We start from the raw sequence: 23,732 nt of genomic DNA, 5'->3' as shown, positions 1-23,732 counted from the left end.
CTACTGGACACTGAGCTCCAGAGGGAGTCGGAACACAGGTCAGCCTGGGGTTCGTCCCGGAGCCGCGCCGCCGATCCCCCTTACAGACGCTGAAGAAAGACGGCGGAACGGAGGTCCGGAAACAGGCGGCAGAAGACTTCACAGTCTTCAGAGAGGTAGCGCACAGCACTGCAGCTGTGCGCCATTGTTGCTACACGGCTCACTGACACGGTCACGGAGGGTGCAGGGCGCTGCTGGGGGCGCCCTGGGCAGCAATATAAATACCTATTTGGCAAATAAATACATCACATATAGCCATTAAGGCTATATGTATGTATTTAACCCAGGCCAGTTTTCCTAATAACCGGGAGAAAAGCCCGCCGTGAAAGGGGCGGAGCTTATTCTCCTCAGCACTCAGCGCCATTTTCCTGACCAGCTCCGCTGGTGAGGAAGGCTCCCACTCTCCCCTGCACTACAGAAACAGGGTTAAAGAGAAGGGGGGCATAAATTGGCGATATAATTATATATTAAGAGCCCATATATAGAAACAACACCTTCTAGGGTTGTTATATACATTATGGCGCTTTTGGTGTGTGCTGGCAAACTCTCCCTCTGTCTCCCCAAAGGGCTAGTGGGTCCTGTCCTCTATCAGAGCATTCCCTGTATGTGTGTGCTGTAGGTCGGTACGTGTGTGTCGACATGTATGAGGAAAATGTTGGTGAGGAGACGGAGAAAATTGCCTGTAATGGTGATGTCACTCTCTAGGGAGTCGACACCAGAATGGATGGCTTACTTATGGAATTACGTGATAATGTCAACACGCTGCAAGCCGGTTGACGACATGAGACAGCCGGCGGACAAATTAGTATCGGTCCAGGCGTCTCAGACACCGTCAGGGGCTTGTAAAAACGCCCATTTACCTCAGTCGGTCGACAGACACTGACACGGACACTGACCCCAGTGTCGACGGTGAAGAAACAAACGTATTTTTCCTTTAGGGCCACAAGTTACATGTTAAGGGCAATGAAGGAGGTGTTACGTATTTCTGATACCACAAGTACCACAAATAAGGGTATTTTGTAGGGTGGGAATAAACTACTTGTAGTTTTGCCTGAATCAGATAAATTAAATGAAGTGTGTGATGATACGTGGGGTTCCTCCGACAGAAAGTTATGGGCGGTATACCCTTTTTCCCGCCAGTAGTAAGGGCGAGTTGGAAAACACACCTTAGGGTGGACAAGGCGCTCACACGCATATAAAAAACATGGCGTTACCGTTTCCAGATACGGCCGCCCTCAAGGAGCCAGCTGATAGGAAGCTGAAAAATATCATAACAGTATATACACACATACTGGTGTTATACTACGACCAGCAATCGCCTCAGCCTGGATGTGCAGCGCTGAGGGGGCTTGGTCGGATTTCCTGACTGAAAATTTTGATACCCTTGACAGGGACAGGATTTTATTGTCTATAGAGCATTTTAGGGATGCATTTCTATATATGTGTGATGCGCAGAGGCATATTTGCATTCTGGCATCAAAGAGTAAATGTGATGTACATATCTGCCAGACGAAGACACGACAGTGGTCAGGTGAGGCAGATTCCAGACGGCATATGGAAGTATTGCCGTATAAAGGGGCGGTCCATTGGACCTGGTGGCCATGGCAACAGCTGAAAAATCCACCTTTTGTTACCCCGAGTCACATATTGGCAGAAAAGGACACAGTCTTTTCAGTCTCAGTCCTTTCGTCCCCATACGGGCAGGCGGGCGAAGGCCAGTCATATCTGCCCAGGGGGAGAGGAAAGGGAAGAAGACTGCAGCAAGCAGCTCATTCCCAGGAACAGAAGCTCCTCACGGCTTCTGCCAAGTCCGCAGCATAACGCTGGGGCCGTACAAGCGGACTCAGGTGCGGTAGGGGGTCATCTCAAGAGTTTCAGCAACACTCGCAAGGGAACTCCGGGATCCTACATGTAATATCCCAGGTGTACATTGGAAATTCGAGACGTCTCCCCCTCACACAATTCACAGGCTGTATTCCCAGCAGGTGATAATCAAAGTACCCTTCTTACAACAAGGAAGGGGGTAGTATTCCACACTATATTGTGGTACTGAAGCCAACCGGCTCGGTGAGATCTGAAATATTTGAACACTTACATACAAGCGTTCAAATCAAGATGGAGTCACTCGGAGCAGTGATAGCGAACCAGGAAGAAGGGGACGATATGATGTCACTGGATATCAGGGACGTTTACCTACAGGTCCAAATTTGCCCTTCTCACCAAGGGTACTTCAGGTTCCTGGTACAGAACTGTCACTATCAGTTCAGACGCTGCCGTTTGGATGGTCCACGGCGCCCCGGGTCTTTACCAAGATAATGGCCGGAATGATGATTTTTCTTAAAAGAAACATGGACGCTTTCCTGATAAGGGCAAGGTCCAGAGAACAGTTGGAGGTCGGAGTAGCACTATCTTAAGTAGTTCTACGACAGCACGAGTGGATTCTAAATATTCCAAAATCGCAGCTTTTTCCGACGACACGTCTACTGTTCCTAGGGAAGATTCTGGACACAGTCCAGAAAAACGTGTTTCTCCCAGTGGAGAAAACCAGGGAGTTATCCGAGCTAATCGGGATCCTCCTAAAACCAGGAAAAGTGTCAGTGCATCATTGCACAAGAGTCCTGGTAAAAATGGTGGCTTATTACGAAGCAATTCCATTCGGCAGATTTCCCGCAAGAACTCTTCAGTGGGATCTGCTGGACAAATGGTCCGGATCGCATCCTCAGATGCATCAGCGGATAACCCTATATCCAAGGAAAAGGGTGTCTCTCCTGTGGTGATTACAGAGTGCTCATCTTCTAGAGGGCCGCAGATTCGGCATTCAGGATTGGATGCCGGTGACCACGGAGGCCAGCCTGAGAGGCTGGGGAACAGTCACACAGGGAAAAAATTTCCAGGGAAGTGTGATTAAGTCTGGAGAATTCTCTCCACATAAATAAGCTTAGAGCAAATTTATAATGCTCTAAACTTAGCTAGACCTCTGCTTCAAGGTCAGCCGGTATTGATCCAGTGGGATAACATCACGGCAGTCGCCCACGTAAACAGAAGGGCGGCACAAGAAGCAGGAGGGCAGTGAAAACTGCAAGGATTTTTCGCTAGGCGGAAAATCATGTGATAGCACTGTCAGCAGTGTTCTTTCCGGGAGTGGACGACTGGGAAGCAGACTTCCTCAGCAGGCATGACCTCCACCCGGGAGAGTGGAAACTTCATAGGGAAGTTTTTCAACATGATTGTGGACCGTTGGCAAAGACCAAAGGTGGACATGATGGCGTCCCGCCCGAACAAAAACGGGACAGGTATTCCGCCAGGTCATGAGACCTTCAGGCGATAGCTGCGGATGTTCTGGTAACACCGTGGGTGTACCAGTCTGTGTATGTGTTCCCTCCTCTGTTTCTCATAACCAGGGTATTGAGAATTATAAGACATAGAGGAGTATGAACTATACTAGTGGCTCCGGATTGGCCAAGAGGGACTTGGTACCCGGAACTTCAAGAAATGCTCACAGAGGACTAAGGGCCTGGGGAGCTAAGAAGGGACTTGATTCAGCAAGTACCATGTCTATTCCAAGACTTACCGCGGCTGCGTTTGACGGCATGGCGGTTGAATGCCGGATCCTGAGGGGAAAAGGCATTCCATAAGAGGTCATACCTACCCTGGTCAAAGCCAGGAAGGAGGTGACCGCACAACGTCATCACCACATGTGGTGAAAATATGTTGCGTGGGTGAGGCCAGGAAGGCTCCACGACGGAAATTCAACTAGGTCGATTTCTACACTTCCTGAAAACAGGAGTGTTTTGGACCTCAAATTGGGGTTCATTAACATTTAAATTTCGGCCCTGTAGATTTTCTTCCAGAAAGAATTGACTTCAGTTCCTGAAGTCCAGATTGTAAAGGATGTATTGCATATACAGCTTTTTTGTGCCCCTAGGGGCACCGTGAGATCTCAACATAGTGTTGGGATTTCTTAAAATCATATTGGTTTGAACCGCTCAAATCTGTGGATTTGAAATATCTCACATGGAAAGTGACCATGCTGTTGACAAATATCTCACATGGGAAGTGACCATGTTGTTAGCCCTGGCCTCGGCCAGGCGATTGTCAGAATGGGCGGCTTTGTCTTACAAAAGCCCATATTAAAATTTTCCATTTGAACAGGACAGAACTGGGACTCGTCTCCAGTTTCTTCATGAAGGGGTGTCAGCGTTTTCACCTGAAACAACCTCTTGTGGTGCCTGCGGCTACTAGGGACTTGGAGGACTCCAAGTTACTAGACGTGGTCAGGGCCCTAAAAATATATATATATATATATATAGTTAGGACGGCTGGAGTCAGAAAGTCTGACTTGCTGTTTATACTGTATACACCCAACAAGCTGGGTGCTCATGCTTCTAAGCAGTCTATTGCACGCTGGATTTGTAGTACAATTCAGCTTGCACATTCTGTGGCAGGCCTGCCACAGACGAAATATGTAGATGCCCATTCCACAAGGAAGGTGGGCTCATCCTGGGCGGCTGCCCGAGGAGTCTCGGCATTACAACTTTGCCGAGCAGCTACGTGGTCAGGGGAGAACACGTTTGTAAAATTTTACAAATTTTGATACTCTGGCTAAGGAGGACCTGGAGTTCTCTCATTCGGTGCTGCAGAGTCATCCGCACTCTCCCGCCCGTTTGGGAGCTTTGGTATAATCCCCATGGTCCTGACGGAGTCCCCAGCATCCACTAGGACGTTAGAGAAAATAAGAATTTACTTACCGATAATTCTATTTCTCGTAGTCCGTAGTGGATGCTGGGCGCCCATCCCAAGTGCGGATTGTCTGCAATGCTTGTACATAGTTATTGTTACAAAAATCGGGTTATTACTATTGTTGTGAGCCATCTTTTCGGAGGCTACTTCGTTTTGTTATCATACTGTTAACTGGGTTCAGATCACAAGTTGTACGGTGTGATTGGTGTGGCTGGTATGAGTCTTACCCGGGATTCAAGATCCTTCCTTATTGTGTACGCTCGTCCGGGCACAGTACCTAACTGAGGCTTGGAGGAGGGTCATAGGGGGAGGAGCCAGTACACACCATGTGACCTAAAAAGCTTTTTAGATGTGCCCTGTCTCCTGCGGAGCCCGCTATTCCCCATGGTCCTGACGGAGTCCCCAGCATCCACTACGGACTACGAGAAATAGAATTATCGGTAAGTAAATTCTTATTATAAAAGTGCTGCAAGTTTGGGGCATTATATAGGGCCTAATTCTGAGTTGATCGCAGCAGCAATTTTGTTAGCAGTTGGGCAAAACCATGGGGGTAATTCCAAGTTGATCGCAGCAGGATTTTTGATAGCAATTGGGCAAAACCAAGTGCACTGCAGGGGAGGCAGATATAACATGTGCAGAAAGAGTTAGATTTGGGTGGGTTATTTTATTTCTGTGCAGGGTAAATACTGGCTGCTTTATTTTTACACTGCAAATTAGATTGCAGATTGAACACACCCCACCCAAATCTAACTCTCTCTGCACATGTTATATCTGCCTCCCCTGCAGTGCACATGGGGGTAATTCCAAGTTGATCGCAGCAGGACATTTTTTAGCAATTGGGCAAAACCATGGGGGTAATTCCAAGTTGATCACAACAGGAAATTTTTTAGCAGTTGGGCAAAACCATGGGGGTCATTCCGAGTTGTTCGCTCGGTAAATTTTTTCGCATCGCAGCGATTTTCCGCTTAGTGCGCATGCGCAATGTCCGCACTGCGACTGCGCCAAGTAAATTTGCTATGCAGTTAGGTATTTTACTCACGTTTTTTTCTTCGTTCTGGTGATCGTAATGTGATTGACAGGAAGTGGGTGTTTCTGGGCGGAAACAGGCCGTTTTATGGGCGTGTGGGGAAAAACGCTACAGTTTCTTGGAAAAACGCGGGAGTGGCTGGAGAAACGGAGGAGTGTCTGGGCGAACGCTGGGTGTGTTTGTGACGTCAAACCAGGAACGACAAGCACTGAACTGATCGCACTGGCAGAGTAAGTCTCGAGCTACTCAGAAACTGCACAGAGATGTCTTTTCGCAATATTGCGAATCTTTCGTACGCAATTTTAAGAAGCTAAGATTCACTCCCAGTAGGCGGCGGCTTAGCGTGTGTATAGCTGCTAAAAGCAGCTTGCGAGCGAACAACTCGGAATGAGGGCCCATGTGCACTGCAGGGCAGGCAGATATAACATGTGCAGAGAGAGTTAGATTTGGGTGGGTTATTTTGTTTCTGTGCAGGGTGAATACTGGCTGCTTTATTTTTACACTGCAAATTAGATTGCAGATTGAACTCACCACACCCAAATCTATCTCTCTCTGCACATGTTATATCTGCCTCCCCTGCAAAAAAAATAATCATGTCGACCATTTTCATGTGTCGACCATGTCAATGTCGACCAATAGTGGTAGACCTAATGACTGTCGACCATAACATGGTCGACCATTCATACCGGAACCATATATAGTAAGGTTGCATATTCATAGCTATATTTTCCTCAGATCGGGGTCGCAAAAATGTTGTTTTGCCCAGTTACTACTCCCTAATACCGACACAGATGCGGCTTCCTATATCAACCATAATGATCCAAAAAGAAAAAGAGAAGAGCATTTACTACATGATTAGTGTATGAGAAGGAAGTATTAACGTCACTGAGGACCCTGCTGTTCTGAATAGAGAGGTCTTTGTATGTGTGTGTGTAGGTATGTATATGTTGTACACATGTATACACATACAGATAAAATTATAATAAAGTTACATTCCTCATTCTCATGTGGTGAATCGCTCTTTTTGATAAGGTCTGGGTCAGCCCTGACATGATGGTTTCAAATCCTCAAGAGGATTCCGAATGTTTGTTCTTTTCCCAGAGCGGATAGAATACAGTGGGAGTCACCGCCTGTTCTGCACGGGGCACTGTCACAAAGCCAGTGAATCATATGTAGGACCCTGCGTTATATTCTAGGTATGTGTCCACGCATACGTCAGTTAGACCTGCCATTGCATGTGCATGGGGGAGTAGTAGGATTCAAAAATGTTCGGTTACCTGGTCATCCGTTATAGATACCCTGGTGAGGAGATAGGATACTCCTTACGTTGGGTCATATCAAGGACACTGCAGCATACTTTCGTGTGACTGCAAAGGATATGAGACTCTTGGGTTAGCGGCCCAATTCTATGGTGGTCTCGGCTAAGAGAGCGTTGTGGATTCACCTATGGATTGCTGATATTGACTCCGAGAAGAAATTGAGTCTCTTCCCTATGAAGGTGAAGACTGGTTTGGTGAAGCCCTAGTTAAATTGATCTCGGCAGAGGCCGCGGGTAAGTCTACCTTCTTGCCCTTTGTTCCCTCACAACGGATGATGACGCATCATTGTCGGATGCAGTCATTTCGGCCCAATAGATACAGATTCCCTTTTCTTTGCAGATAGAGGAGGGAGAAAAGGGAAGAGGTCCGCAACCTCTTCAAGATCACAGGAGCAGACATCATCCTCTGTTCTGCCACATCCACCGCATGACGCTGGGACTCTCTTGCGGGAGTCCACACCGGTGGGGCCACGTCTAAAAACTCTTCAGTCAGTCCTGGAACGGACCTAGACCAGTGGGTTTTTACGAATAGTGTCCCAAGGGTACATACTGGAGTTTCCAGACGTCTCCCCTCACCAATTTTTCAAATTAGAAATTCTCCTCCGGACGGGGAGGTAGTATGCGACACAATACTAAGGTTGTATTAGGATCAGGTCATTGACCTGGTTTTCCCCTGTCACAACAGGGAGAAGATTTTTATTCAAGCCTCTTTGTGGTCCCGAAACCAGACGGCTCGGTCAGACCAATCCTAAATCTGAAATCCCTCATTTTCTGCTTGAAGAAATTCAAATCCAAGATGGAATCTCTCAGGGCAGTGATCTCCAATCTGAAAAAAAAAAGAATTTTTTTTTTTCATGGTCTCAGTAGACATAGGGGTATATGCAATTCACGGCGAATCGCGGCAAATTATCGCCGTTTTTTAATTCGACACAATTCGACAGGTGAATTCCGGCAGGTGGCTGCCGGAATTCACCATATTCAGTGAAAAACGGATTCGACAGTCCCGCGGGCGAAAAACGGCCGATTTGCCGGATTTTGCAGCGAATTAAAAAAACGGGGAAAAACCCGGAAAAAAACGGCGTGGGGTCCCCCCTCCAAAGCATAACCAGCCTCGGGCTCTTCGAGCTGGTCCTGGTTCTAAAAATGCGGGGTAAAAATTGACAGGGGATCCCCCGTATTTTTAAAACCAGCACCGGGCTCTGCACCTGATGCTGGTGCAAAAAATACGGGGGACAAAAAGAGTAGGGGTCCCCCGTATTTTATACACCAGCATCGGGCTCCACTAGCTGGACAGATAATGCCACAGCCGGGGGTCACTTTTATACAGCGCCCTGCGGCCGTGGCATTAAATATCCAACTAGTCACCCCTGGCCGGGGTACCCTGGGGGAGTGGGGACCCCTTCAATCAAGGGGTCCCCCCCCCCCAGCCACCCAAGGGCCAGGGGTGAAGCCCGAGGCTGTCCCCCACCATCCAATGGCTGCGGATGGGAGGCTGATAGCCTTGAGTAAAATGACAAGAATATTGTTTTTTCCAGTAGTACTACAAGTCCCAGCAAGCCTCCCCCGCAAGCTGGTACTTGGAGAACCACAAGTACCAGCATGCGGGAGAAAAACGGGCCGCTGGTACCTGTAGTACTACTGGAAAAAAAATACCCAAATAAAAACAGGACACACACACCTTGAGAGTAAAACTTTATTACACACCTGCCGACACACACATACTTACCTATGTTGACACGCCGACTGCCACAGTCTCCGACGATCCGGGGTACCTGTGAAAAAAATTATACTCACCTCAATCCAGTGTCCGGGAGATAATCCACGTACTTGTTAACAAAAAAAAACGAACACCCGTACCATGCCGGACTGAAAGGGGTCCCATGCTTACACATCAGACCCCTTTCCCCGAATGCTGGGACACCACGTGACTCCTGTCACTGAGGTCCCTTCAGCCAATCAGGAAGCGCTAGTTCCGTGGCGCTCACCTGATTGGCTGTGCGCTGTCTGAGCTGTCAGACAGCGCATCGCAAAGCCTCTCCATTACTTGCAATGGTGGGAACTTTGCCGTCTGCGGGGGGTTACCCGCGGTCAGCCGCTGACCGGCGGGTGACCTCACCGCTAGCCGCAAAGTTCCCACCATTGAATATAATGGAGGGCGCTGTGCGATGCGCTGTCTGAGTTCAGACAGCGCACAGCCAATCAGTTGAGCGCAACGAAGTTGCGCTTCCTGATTGGCTTTAGAGAACTTTCTGTGACAGCTGTCACTGAGAGGTCTGTCTGCATTCGGGGATAGGGGTCCCATGTGTCAACATGGGACCCCTTTCAGTCCGTTGGTCGGGTGTCCGGTTTTTTATTTTGCCAAGTACGTGGATTTATCTCTGGACCATGGCTGAGGTGAGTATATTTATCTTTTATTTTCAGGTGCCCCTGGATTCTACTTGGAGAAGAGGACCGATGTCGGCGTGTGAACATAGGTAAGTATGTGTGTGTCGACGTATGAAATAAAGTTTTACTTTCACGGTGTCTGTCTCCTGTTTTTATTTGGGTATTTTTTTTCCAGTAGTACTACAGGTACCAGCGGGCCCGTTTTTCTCCCGCATGCTGGTACTTGTGGTTCTCCAAGTACCAGCTTGCGGGGGAGGCTTGCTGGGACTTGTAGTACTACTGGAAAAAACAATATTCTTGTCATTTTACTCAAGGCTATCAGCCTCCCATCCGCAGCCATTGGATGGGGGGGACAGCCTCGGGCTTCACCCCTGGCCCTTGGGTGGCTGGGGGGGGGGACCCCTTGATTGAAGGGGTCCCCACTCCCCCAGGGTACCCCGGCCAGGGGTGACTAGTTGGATATTTAATGCCACGGCCGCAGGGCACTGTATAAAAGTGACCCCCGGCTGTGGCATTATCTGTCCAGCTAGTGGAGCCCGATGCTGGTGTGAAAAATACGGGGGACCCCTACTCTTTTTGTCCCCCGTATTTTTTGCACCAGCATCAGGCGCAGAGCCCGGTGCTGGTTTTAAAAATACGGGGGATCCCCTGTCAAATTTTTCCCCGCATTTTTAGAACCAGGACCAGCTCGAAGAGCCCGAGGCTGGTTATGCTTTGGAGGGGGGACCCCACGCCATTTTTTTCAGGGATTGTACCATTCCATCCAAAAAAAATTAAAATATTATTTTTAAAAATATATAAATAATACTTGTGCCTCCAAAAAAGACAAACCAAATACCTAATCCCTTCTAATATAAATAGATATGATGTTACCAAGAAAAAAAAACACAAAAAAAACATGTTTTAAATTTTTTTTATTAGTTTCACCATCCAAAGTGTGGCGGATTGAAAATGACGAATTTACTGTCTAAAAGCACTGTTGTCGAATTTCCAAACTTCCATTGAATAGACTTTGGTCAAATTGCAGCATGTGTATCATTGCAAAAAAGTCGAATTTGTCAAAAGTCGAATTTCAAAAAGTCGAATTTTGAAAGTCCGTTTTTTTGTCGGAAAGTACTGAATTGCATTGTCGAATTATTTTTTTTTGGCGAAAAAATCACGAAATTCGACAATTTCGGGAATTCAACCGCAATTGCATATACCCCATAAAGAACCTCCGCATTAGGCTTGCCTGAGGTTTGCAATTCAGGGGTGTCATTACCAATTTCAGACGTTGCCGTGGGTCTGTCCACGGCTCCAAGGATTTTCACCAGGGTTATGGTGGTAGTGATACTTCTCCGTCGCTAGTAAGGAGTCACAGTTATCCCGTACTGGGACGGTTCCCTGATAAGGGCGAGTTCAAGGAACCAGTTGGTGCAAAATGTTGCACTCTCCCTGACAGTTCTTCAACAACAGGGTTAGCTCCTGAACTTGCCAGAATCACTGTTGGTCCCAACGACACGGTTGTCTATTTTGGGAATAATACTAGACACAGAACTACAAGGAGTTTTGTTCTTCCAGTGGAAAAGGCTCTGGAGATCCAGAGTCTGGTCAAACAAAGTCCGAGACCAGCAAGAGTGTCATTTCATCAATACATTCGGTTGCTGGAAAAGATGGTTGCGGCCTACGAGGCCACTCAGTTTGGCAGGTTCCAGAGGGACCTGTTGGACAAGGGGTCCGGTTCCCATCTACACTTACACCGGAGGATAATCCTGTCTTCCAAGACAAGAATCTCACTCCTGGGGTGGCTGTGCAGTTCTCACCTCCTAGAGGGGCGCAAGGTCGGGATCCAGGACTGGATCCTAGTGACCACGGATGCAAGCCTCCGAGGCTGGGGGGCAGTCACTCAAGAGGAAAACTTCCAAGGAAGATAGTCAAGTTAGGAAACTGATCACCACATTAACGGTCTAGGGTTAAGGGCCGTTTACAACGATTTTCTACAACGAAAAACAGAACAGCAGAAGCCACAAGGATTTTCCCGCGGGGCGGAAAAACATACAAGCGTTTTGTCAGTAATGTTCGTTCCAGGAGTGGACGACTGGGAAGCAGACTTCCTCAGCAGACGATCTCCATCCAGGAGAGGGGAGACCTCTTCCAAGTAGTCTTCGAAGACATGTCATTGGGATTTCCTCAAGTAGGATTGATGGCATCTCGTCTCAACAAGAAGCTTCAGAGTTCCAGGTCAAGGGACCCTCAAACAGGAACAGGGAATGCACTGGTGACACCGTGGGTGTTTTCAGTCGGTATATGTATTCCTTATGTTTTCTCTCGTTCCAAAAGTTCTGGGTTCATAAAAAAGGAAATTCGGGCGAACCTCATGGTCCCAGACTGGCCAAGGAAAGCTTGGTATCCAGATCTTCAGGAATTACTCATAGGAGATCCCTGGATTCTTTCTCTACGAGAGGATTTGTTACAGCAGGGGCCGTGCGTATATCACGACTTACCGCGGCTAAGTTTGACGGCTTGGCGGTTGTATGCTGGATCCTAACCCATAAGGGTATTCCCAGTGAAGTCATTCCTACACTTCTACAAGCTAAGGAAAGGAGTAACATCAAAACATTATCACCGTATTTGAAGAAAATATGTATCTTGGTGTGAATCCAAGAAGGCTTCTACGGAAGAATTTCATTTAGGGCGTTTTCTCCATTTTCTGCAAGCAGGTGTGGATGCAGATCAAAAGTTAGGCTTGATTAAAGTACAAATTTCGGCCTTATCGGTTTTCTTTCAAAAACAATTGGCCTCCTTTCCAGAAGTTCAGACTTTTGTGAAAGGAGTTTTGCATATCCAACCTCCATTTGTGCCCCAGTGGCACCATGGGATCTTAATGTGATGTTGCAGTTTCTTCAGTCACATTGGTTTGATCCTTTACAGGTGGAGTTGAAATTTCTCACTTGGAAAGTAGTCATGTTATTGGCTTTAGCATTCGCAAGGCGGGTGTCTGAGTTAGCGGCATTGTCTCACAAGAGTCCTTATGTAATCTTCCATGAAGATAGAGCAGAGTTGAGGACTCGTCAACAGTTTCTGCAGAAGGTGGTTTCATCGTTCCACATGAACCAGCCTATTGTGGTGCCGGTGGCTACTGACGCCTTTGCAGAGTCAAATTCTCTATATGTTGTCAGGGGTTTGAAGATTTATGTCACCAGAACGGCTCCACTTAGGAAAACAGAAGCTTTGTTTGTCCTGTATGCTTCCAACAAGATTGGAAATCCTGCTTCCAAGCAGACTATTGCGCGCTGGATCAGTCATACAATTTAGATGGCTCATTCTACGGCTGGATTGCCGTTACCGAAATCAGTGAAAGCCCACTCTACCAAAAAGGTGGGCTCATCCGGGGCGGCTGCCCGGAGGAGTCTCGGCATTGCAACTCTGTCGAGCAGCTACTTGGTCGGGTTCAAACACTTTTAGAAAATTTACAAGTTTGAGACCCTGGCTTTTGAGGATCTCATGTTTGGTCAATTTGGTGCTGCAGAGTCGTCCGCACTCTCCCGCCCGTTCTATAGCTTTGGTATAACCCCATGGTTCTTGAAGTGTCCCCAGCATCCTCTAGGACGTATGAGAAAATAGGATTTTAATACCTACCGGTAAATCCTTTTCTCTTAGTCCGTAGAGGATGCTGGGCGCCCGTCCCAGTTCGTACTGTATCTGTAGTTATTGGTTGTGGTTACACACAGATTGTGTTACGATTTTGACAGCATATTGCTGCAAATTATTCATGCCGTTGGCTTGTGTTCTGTTGAATGCCATGGTCTGCCGCATGCTTGAGGTGTGAGCTGGTAAGATGCTCACCGTGGTTTAACAATAAATTCCTTCCTCGAAATGTCTGTCTCCCTGGGCACAGTTCCTTAAACTGGAGTCTGGAGGAGGGGCATAGAGGGAGGAGCCAGGTCACACCATTTGAAAGTCTTAAAGTGCCCATGTCTCCTGCGGATCCCGTCTATACCCCATGGTTCTCGAAGTGTCCCCAGCATCCTCTACGGACTAAGAGAAAAGGATTTACCGGTAGGTATGAAAATCCTATTTTTTCCCCCTCCTCCGCCCAGTGTGTATGCCGCCACCGACTGATGCGCAGCCCCGCGAGTCTTAAACAACCCTCAGTCTTTGCTGTGCATGCACCTCAATTTGGACTCACCGTCCAAAGCTGCATTCTCCAGCCAACCGTAGCATGATGTCACTGTGCAATATCAGTGATACTGCACAGTGTGTATCCCCGCCGTGGGGCGGACCGTCCCGGTAAGGGAAACATTAGGCGATGTTTCTCACCGAGCATGTTGCCTAGTGTGTACCCACCTTAAGTTATAAATCTGTTATCCTTTTTGTTCAGCACCCTGGCCAAATACTCACTGTATGTAACAGTGAGTACACTGTTCAAGTGTCTGAGCTGTTTGTAGGGGTTGGGGATGGGATCCCGGCTGTCAGAATGCCGGCAGCGGAACGAGTGCTAGAAAGCCCATTGCGGGCTCGCTGCACTTGCCATGCTGCAGGATCGGTGGCTTGCTGCACTCGCAACAGGTTTTTTTCCCGACTCTATGGGTGTCGTGGACACCCACGAGTGGGAATAGCCCTAGCGGAGCTGTCGGCATTCTCGTCGGGCGCGATCTTGGTGTCGTAACTGTAAAGCCTGCGATGGTGTGTAATGTCCTCAACACATACTTCCAACAAGGCCCTCTATGGGTAGGTAAAAAACCCCACAGAATTTAAGACAGTACACATCTTAACACCTTACATAAAGGATGACCTGCCTTCATAACCCAAGACTGTAGATCACAATATTTCCCAGAAGATGGTGCAATAACAGGAGAATCATGCATGCTTTTTTATGTATATTCAGTGATCAGACAATGGGGTAATTTACTATGCGTGGATTTGCATACTGGCGTGATTTTAGAGGACAGAAACTCCATCCCATTTTTCCCCATTACAACTATAAAAAACGCCAAATTCAGCCGGTGGCGGTTTAACAAACAATAGCAAAGGTAGCGGTTTATCAATGGGCATAGCCTAGAACTGATCTTAGTCGATGGACGTTGATTTCTCATCTTTCGATTTTGCTTTCTGATTCCAAAGATGCCATTAAAAAGAAACAGCACAAGAATACACGCCACCATCACAAAGCGTAGAATACATTTTTAGATATTTAAGGACCTCAAAGAGAATTTTGTCTGTCCATTTAATAAGCAGTGCTGTCATTAGTTCCTTGTAAATTGATAGGCTGTATTCTCAGTGATGTCACCTGGTTCCTAGTAAATTGATAGGCTGCATTTTCAGTGATGTCACCTGATTCCTGGTAAATTGATAGGCTGCATTCTCAGTGTCACCTGGTTCCTAGTAAATTGATAGGCTGCATTTTCAGTGATGTCACCTGGTTCCTAATAAATTGATAGGCTGCATTCTCAGTGATGTCACCTGGTTCCTAGTAAATTGATAGGCTGCATTCTCAGTGATGTCACCTGGTTCCTAGTAAATTGATAGGCTGCATTCTCAGTGATGTTACTGGTTCCCAATAAATTGATAGGCTGTATTCTTAGTGATGTCACCTGGTTCCTAGTAAATTCATAGGCTGCATTCTCAGTGATATCACCTGGTTCCTAGTAAATTCATAGGCTGCATTCTCAGTGATGTCACTTGGTTCCTAATAAATTGATATGCTGCATTCTCAGTGATGTTACTGGTTCCCAATAAATTGACAGGCTGTATTCTCAGTGATGTCACCTGGTTCCTAATAAATTGATAGGCTGCATTCTCAGTGATGTCACCTGGTTCCTAGTATATTGATAGGCTGCATTCTCAGTGATGTCACTGGTTCTTAGTTGGTTGATAGGCTGCATTCTAAGTGATGTCACCTGGTTCCTAGTAAATTGATAGACTGCATTCTCAGTGTCACCTGGTTCCTAGTAAATTGATAGGCTGCATTCTCAGTGATGTCACCTGATTCCTAGTAAATTGATAGGCTGCATTCTCAGTTATGTGAACTGGTTCCTAGTAATTTGATAGGCTGCATTCTCAGTGATGTCACCTGGTTCCTAGTAAATTGATAGGCTGCATTCTCAGTGATGTCACTGGTTCCTAGTTAGTTAATAGGCTCCATTCTAAGTGATGTCACCTGGTTCATAGTCAATTGATAGCCTGCATTCTTAGTGAGGTCACTGGTTCCTAGTTAGTTGATAGGCTGCATTCTCAGTGATGTCACCTGGTTCTTAATAAATTGATAGGCTGCATTCTCAGTGATGTCACCTGGTTCCTAGTAAATTGATAGGCTTCATTCTCAGTGATGTCACCTGGTTCCTAATAAATTGATAGGCTGCATTCTCAGTGATGTCACCGGTTCCTAGTAAATTTATTAGGAACCAGGTGACCTCACTGGGAATGCAGCCTATCAATTTATTAGGAACCATACTCGGACTTCATTACAACCCGCCCACTATGTGCATTAACAAACAATAAAATAAATCCCCTTGAAATCTTTTTCAGCAGTTGGTATTGTCGACGATCTCCCATTGAAAACATGGAAGGTACTTCTGAGGGTTATAACACGAGACCGAAAAGAAAGTCGCAGGATTTTATGGAAACACTTAGAATTGATTGGAAACGAACCAAAGTAGACAGCCTATCCCGTATATTCGACTACGATGAGTTCAACTCTTCAGAGGAAGAAACTGAGGTAGATGATGTTGACAGCAGCTCCACGGGGGAGAGCGAAGAGAAAGAGGCAGAAAAATGTGCACCTTCTACAGACAACAGAGAAGATGACGGTTGCATTAAAAAACCCAGACAAAGGAGAACATCTGGTGCCATAGACAGCAGCGACAGCAGTGACAGCGGCTCTGACTTCGGCACAATTGTGAGAAAGGTCAACATCAAACCATGGCACCACGTGATAGAGGAAGACGACCAGGAGACATGTGCGGACAAAGAAGAGAATAATTTCACAGTCCTGAAAGACTATCCAGGAACATCAGAAGAGGAGGGGACAGAGAGACACCGCAAGATACAGAAGAGGTTGGAGATCCTCCAGAAGCTTTCAGAAAAGAGACGCTCCCGAAGCCGAACAAGCAGCCGGGAGCCATTTGAGGAAAAGGTATCTCCTCTCATCCTTTTTTTATTTCTCCCTTACTGTCAAAAATATCTTGATTTCTACTCAAGATAAAGTAAGCTAGATGTAGGAAAATGTACATTTCTCTATCATCCATAGGGGACGCTGGAGTTCTGTACCATGGGGTATAGATGGGGTGATCAGGGGAGCCAGCACTTAAAATTTTTGAATGTGTGTGACTGGCTCCTCTCCCTCTATACCCCTCCCCAGACCAGTTTTAGAAATGTGCCTGGGAGAGCCGGTCACTTTCTCTGGAGCGCCAGACATGTTTTTGAATTTAATTTTAACTTTTTCACTCTACAACAGCCTGACAGTTTGCCCCTGTCAGGCTGCTACGTGGGAGCTGTCGGAGGAACTCGGTACCACCCTGCGGGATTTGGAGCCCGAGATCCTGCTGCAGGGACTTCAGTCCCTGGGTGTCTTGCATCCAGCAATTAACTGCTGACATGGAGCCCCAGCAGCCCGCCGCCACCGGCAGCATGGCTGAAGACTACTGATTGGTAATGTATAGCCCGGGTCCCCGTTAAGTGGGGGGGGGTCGCCGAATCAAATGGCAGCTATAAAAGGAGAGCAAGTCTAATGGGCTTATGCTCCGTATTGATACAGCCTGGGTTCAGATCCTGTTTAACTACCAGTGCTCTGTTTAAATATGCTCTCCATCTATTATAATCCTGTAATATTCCTTTTAGAGGGTCTTGTAGTTCTGACTGATCGTTAGTCATCGCTACTGGAGGCTACAGTGACCACAGTCAGGGACCTGGGATACTGAGCTTAGCAATCTACGCCCCTGTATGTGGCTCAATTAGTGTTCGGGTGCACTGCGTGCCATGAGCAGCAGGGGCGGCTGGTAGGGGGGTCTCCGGGGCGCTGAAGCACGGGAGTCGTGTCTCCCGCCTACCACGATGGATCAGCGTGTTACTCGCCGCGTCCCGGGGACCCCACCTCCGGTGCAGGGAGCAGCTGTTTCCAGCGCGGGACTCCCTGACTGCTGCGGGGCGCCTTGCATGGCTGATGGCCGTTTCTTGCCTTAGAGCGCGCTGCGACAGCACATAGGGTGCAGGGAGCGGCTCTTAGTGAGTAGCCTCTCTGGATATGACGGCGCGTGCGGCTGCTGTGCAGGCCTTATATTGTCGCTGTGCACCGTTGCTAAGGCATTTTCTCTGACGTCCTAAGTGGATGCTGGGGACTCCGTCAGGACCATGGGGAATAGCGGCTCCGCAGGAGACAGGGCACAAAAGTAAAAGCTTTAGGATCAGGTGGTGTGCACTGGCTCCTCCCCCTATGACCCTCCTCCAAGCCTCAGTTAGATCTTTGTGCCCGGCCGAGAAGGGTGCAATCTAGGTGGCTCTCCTAAAGAGCTGCTTAGAGTAAAAGTTTTGTTAGGTTTTTTATTTTCAGTGAGTCCTGCTGGCAACAGGCTCACTGCATCGAGGGACTTAGGGGAGAAGGAGTGAACTCACCTGCGTGCAGGATGGATTGGCTTCTTAGGCTACTGGACACTAGCTCCAGAGGGACGATCACAGGTACAGCCTGGATGGGTCACCGGAGCCGCGCCGCCGACCCCCTTGCAGATGCTGAAGAGAGAAGAGGTCCAGAAATCGGCGGCTGAAGACTTCCCAGTCTTCTTAAGGTAGCGCACAGCACTGCAGCTGTGCGCCATTGCTCTCAGCACACTTCACACCAACGGTCACTGAGGGTGCAGGGCGCTTGGGGGGGCGCCCTGGGCAGCAATGAAAGTACCTATGCTGGCTAAAAATACATCACATATAGCCCCTGGGGCTATATGGATGTATTTAACCCCTGCCAGGTTGTCAGAAAAACGGGAGAAGAAGCCCGCCGAAAAGGGGGCGGGGCCTATTCTCCTCAGCACACAGCGCCATTTTCCCTCACAGAACTGCTGGTGGGAAGGCTCCCAGGCTCTCCCCTGCACTGCACTACAGAAACAGGGTTAAAGCAGAGAGGGGGGGCATTTTTGTGGCGATATTATTACATATTAAGATGCTATAAGGGAAAACACTTATATAAGGTTGTCCCTGTAAAATTATAGCGTTTTGGTGTGTGCTGGCAAACTCTCCCTCTGTCTCCCCAAAGGGCTAGTGGGGTCCTGTCCTCTATCAGAGCATTCCCTGTGTGTGTGCTGTGTGTCGGTACGTGTGTGTCGACATGTATGAGGACGATGTTGGTGAGGAGACGGAGCAATTGCCTGTAATGGTGATGTCACTCTCTAGGGAGTCGACACCGGAATGGATGGCTTATTTAGGGAATTACGTGATAATGTCAACAAGCTGCAAGGTCGGTTGACGACATGAGACGGCCGGCAAACCAATTAGTACCTGTCCAGGCGTCTCAAACACCGTCAGGGGCTTTAAAACGCCCATTACCTCAGTCGGTCGACACAGACACGGACACTAACTCCAGTGTCGACGGTGAAGAAACAAACGTATTTTCCATTAGGGCCACACGTTACATGTTAAGGGCAATGAAGGAGGTGTTACATATTTCTGATACTACAAGTACCACAAAAAAGGGTATTATGTGGGGTGTGAAAAAACTGCCTGTAGTTTTTCCTGAATCAGATAAATTAATTGAAGTGTGTGATGATGCGTGGGTTTCCCCCGATAGAAAATAAAAGGCGCTCACACGCTTATCAAAACAAGTGGCGTTACCGTCTCCAGATACGGCCGCCCTCAAGGAGCCAGCTAATAGGAGGCTGGAAAATATCCTAAAAAGTATATACACACATACTGGTGTTATACTGCGACCAGCGATCGCCTCAGCCTGGATGTGCAGCGCTGGGGTGGCTTGGTCGGATTCCCTGACTGAAAATATTGATACCCTTGACAGGGACAGTATTTTATTGACTATAGAGCATTTCTATATATACGAGATGCACAGAGGGATATTTGCACTCTGGCATCATGAATAAGTGCGATGTCCATGTCTGCCAGAAGATGTTTATGGACACGACAGTGGTCAGGTGATGCAGATTCCAAACGGCACATGGAAGTATTGCCGTATAAAGGGGAGGAGTTATTTGGGGTCGGTCCATCGGACCTGGTGGCCACGGCAACAGCTGGAAAATCCACCTTTTTACCCCAAGTCACATCTCAGCAGAAAAAGACACCATCTCTTCAGCCTCAGTCCTTTCGTCCCCATAAGGGCAAGCGGGCAAAAGGCCAGTCATATCTGCCCAGGGGTAGAGGAACGGAAGAAGACTGCAGCAGGCAGCCCCTTCCCAGGAACAGAAGCCCTCCACCGCTTCTGCCAAGTCCTCAGCATGACGCTGGGGCCGTACAAGCGGACTCAGGTGCGGTGGGGGGGGGGGGGTCGTCTCAAGAGTTTCAGCGCGCAGTGGGCTCACTCGCAAGTGGACCCCTGGATCCTACAAGTAGTATCCCAGGGGTACAGATTGGAAATTCGAGACGTCTCCCCCTCGCAGGTTCCTGAAATCTGCTTTACCAACGTCTCCCTCCGACAGGGAGGCATTATTGGAAACAATTCACAAGCTGTATTCCCAGCAGGTGATAATCAAAGTACCCCTCCTACAACAAGGAAAAGGGTATTATTCCACACTATTTGTGGTACTGTAGCCAGACGGCTCGGTGAGATCTATTCTAAATCTGAAATCTTTGAACACTTACATACAAAGGTTCAAATCAAGATGGAGTCACTCAGAGCAGTGATAGCGAACCAGGAAGAAGGGGACTATATGGTGTCCCTGGACATCAAGGATGCTTACCTCCATGTCCCAAATTGCCCTTCTCACCAAGGGTACCTCAGGTTCGTGGTACAGAACTGTCACTATCAGTTTCAGACGCTGCCGTTTGGATTGTCCACGGCACCCCGGGTCTTTACCAAGGTAATGGCCGAAATGATGATTCTTCTTCAAAGAAAAGGCGTCTTAATTATCCCTTACTTGGACGATCTCCTGATAAGGGCAAGGTCCAGAGAACAGTTGGAGGTCGGAGTAGCACTATCTCAAGTAGTTCTACGACAGCACGGGTGGATTCTAAATATTCCAAAATTGCAGCTGATTCCGACGACACGTCTGCTGTTACTAGGGATGATTCTGGACACAGTCCAGAAAAAGGTGTTTCTCCCGGAGGAGAAAGCCTGGGAGTTATCCGAGCTAGTTAGGAACCTCCTAGAACCAGGCCAAGTGTCAGTGCATCAATGCACAAGAGTCCTGGGAAAAATGGTGGCTTCTTACGAAGCGATTCCATTCGGCAGATTTCACGAAAGAATTTTTCAGTGGGATCTGCTGGACGAATGGTCCGGATCGCATCTTCAGATGCATCAGCGGATAATCCTATCTCCAAGGACAAGGGTGTCTCTTCTGTGGTGGCTGCAGAGTGCTCATCTACTAGAGGGCAGCAGATTCGGCATTCAGGACTGGGTCCTGGTGACCACGGATGCCAGCCTGAGAGGCTGGGGAGCAGTCACACAGGGAAGAAATTTCCAAGGAGTGTGGTCAAGTCTGGAGACTTCTCTCCACATAAATATACTGGAGCTAAGGGCAATTTACAATGCTCTGAGCCTAGGAAGACCTCTGCTTCAAAGTCAACCGGTGCTGATCCAGTCAGACAACATCACGGCAGTCGCCCACGTAAACAGACAGGGCGGCACAAGAAGCAGGAGGGCAATGGCAGCAAGGATTCTTCGCTGGGCGAAAAATCATGTGATAACACTGTTAGCGGTGTTCATTCCGGGAGTGGACAACTGGGAAGCAGACTTCCTCAGCAGGCACGACCTCCACCCGGGAGAGTGGAGACTTCATCTGGAAGTCTTCCACATGATTGTGAACCGTTGGGAAAGACCAAAGGTGGACATGATGGCATCCCGTCTGAACAAAAAAACTGGACAGGTATTGCGCCAGGTCAAGAGACCCTCAAGCAATAGCTGGGACGCTCTGGTAACACCGTGGGTGTACCAGTCGGTGTATGTGTTCCCTCCTCTGCCTCTCATACCCAAGGTACTGAGAATTATAAGAAGGAGAGGAGTAAGAACTATACTCGTGGCTCCGGATTGGCCAAGAAGGACTTGGTACCCGGAACTTCAAGAGATACTAAGAAGGGACTTGCTTCAGCAAGGATCATGTCTGTTCCAAGACTTACCGCGGCTGCGTTTGACGGCATGGCGGTTGAACGCCGGATCCTAAGGGAAAAAGGCATTCCGGAAGAGGTCATCCCTACCCTGGTCAGAGCCAGGAAGGAGGTGACCACACAACATTATCACCGCATTTGGCGAAAATATGTTGCATGGTGTGAGGCCAGGAAGGCCCCCACGGAGGAATTTCAACTCGGTCGATTCCTACATTTCCTGCAAACAGGAGTGTCTATGTGCCTCAAATTGGGGTCCATTAAGGTTCAAATTTCGGCCCTGTCAAATTTCTTCCAGAAAGAATTGGCTTCAGTTCCTGAAGTCCAGAAGTTTGTCAAGGGAGTACTGCATATACAACCCCCTTTTGTGCCTCCAGTGGCACTGTGGGATCTCAACGTAGTTCTGGGATTCCTCAAATCACATTGGTTTAAACCGCTCAAATCTGTGGATTTGAAATATCTCACATGGAAAGTGACCATGCTGTTGGCCCTGGCCTCGGCCAGGCGAGTGTCAGAATTGGCGGCTTTGTCTCACAAAAGCCCATATCTGATTGTCCATTCGGACAGGGCAGAGCTGCGGACTCGTCCCCAGTTTCTCCCTAAGGTGGTGTCAGCGTTTCGCCTGGACTAGCTTATTGTGGTACCTGCGGATACTAGGGACTTGGAGGACTCCAAGTTGCTAGATGTTGTCAGGGCCCTGAAAATATAGGTTTCCAGGACGGCTGGAGTCAGGAAAACTGACTTGCTGTTATCCTGTATGCACCCAACAAACTGGGTGCTCTTGCTTCTAAGCAGACGATTGCTAGTTGGATGTGTAGTACAATTCAGCTTGCACATTCTGTGGCAGGCCTGCCACAGCCAAAATATGTAAATGCCCATTCCACAAGGAAGGTGGGCTCATCTTGGGCGGCTGCCCGAGGGGTCTCGGCTTTACAACTTTACCGAGCTGCTACTTGGTCAGGGGCACACCCTGGCTGAGGAGGACCTGGAGTTCTCTCACTCGGTGCTGCAGAGTCATCCGCACTCTCCCGCCCGTTTGGGAGCTTTGGTATAATCCCCATGGTCCTGACGGAGTCCCCAGCATCCACTTAGGACGTCAGAGAAAATAAGAATTTACTTACCGATAATTCTATTTCTCGTAGTCCGTAGTGGATGCTGGGCGCCCATCCCAAGTGCGGATTGTCTGCAATACTTGTACATAGTTATTGTTACAAAAATCGGGTTATTATTGTTGTGAGCCATCTTTTCAGAGGCTCCGCTGTTATCATGCTGTTAACTGGGTTCAGATCACAGGTTGTACAGTGTGATTGGTGTGGCTGGTATGAGTCTTACCCGGGATTCAAAATCCTTCCTTATTGTGTACGCTCGTCCGGGCACAGTATCCTAACTGAGGCTTGGAGGAGGGTCATAGGGGGAGGAGCCAGTGCACACCACCTGATCCTAAAGCTTTTACTTTTGTGCCCTGTCTCCTGCGGAGCCGCTATTCCCCATGGTCCTGACGGAGTCCCCAGCATCCACTACGGACTACGAGAAATAGAATTATCGGTAAGTAAATTCTTATTTTTTCATTTAGGCGCCATGCTTGGGGGTGGAGCTAAGCTTCGTGAACACATTATAATAATCTAGCCATCTCAGGCAAAAACAGCACTGTGCGCCTTAGCACATGTTTGAATTTAGGCGCCGTGTATGTGGGGGTGGAGCAAAAGCTCCATATAAACATTATAATACTGGTACCAATACGCAAAACAGAGCTCAGATATGAAGTTATGCAAGAGGCATCTGGTCCAAGTTTGGATGGGAAACCTTTGTTTTATGTTTCCAATAGCTTCTCCTGTAGCTTAGTGGTATGGTGCTCTGTATCATGGATACTGGATCCCGGGTTCGCATCCCTATCCACCAGATGGTGTCATTTTCTATGGAAGGTAAAACAAGTCTCCTACCCAGAAGATAGACCGCCTCAAGGATCTGGGTTCCTACTCAGATCTAGACCAGTTA

General features: G+C 48.1%; 1 protein-coding gene across 2 annotated transcripts in view; it reads left to right on the top strand.

The window, feature by feature from the left end:
• The window catches only part of CCDC82 (coiled-coil domain containing 82), a 178,644-nt gene that overhangs the window by 45,207 nt on the left and 109,705 nt on the right, over positions 1-23,732 (top strand). Inside the window, exon 2 of one of the 2 annotated variants that reach the window (XM_063951491.1) lies at positions 16,017-16,623. In XM_063951491.1, the coding sequence (XP_063807561.1) occupies positions 16,051-16,623 (573 nt within the window). In that variant the 5' untranslated portion in view covers positions 16,017-16,050. The remainder of the gene's footprint in view (positions 1-16,016; positions 16,624-23,732) is intronic. The other variant, XM_063951492.1, reaches the window with a different exon arrangement.

This window comes from Pseudophryne corroboree, chromosome 2, assembly GCF_028390025.1.
Source record: "Pseudophryne corroboree isolate aPseCor3 chromosome 2, aPseCor3.hap2, whole genome shotgun sequence".
Taxonomy (NCBI): domain Eukaryota; kingdom Metazoa; phylum Chordata; class Amphibia; order Anura; family Myobatrachidae; genus Pseudophryne; species Pseudophryne corroboree.
Note: the sequence above shows the minus strand (reverse complement) of the source record. Positions and strands in the feature narration are given on the sequence as shown.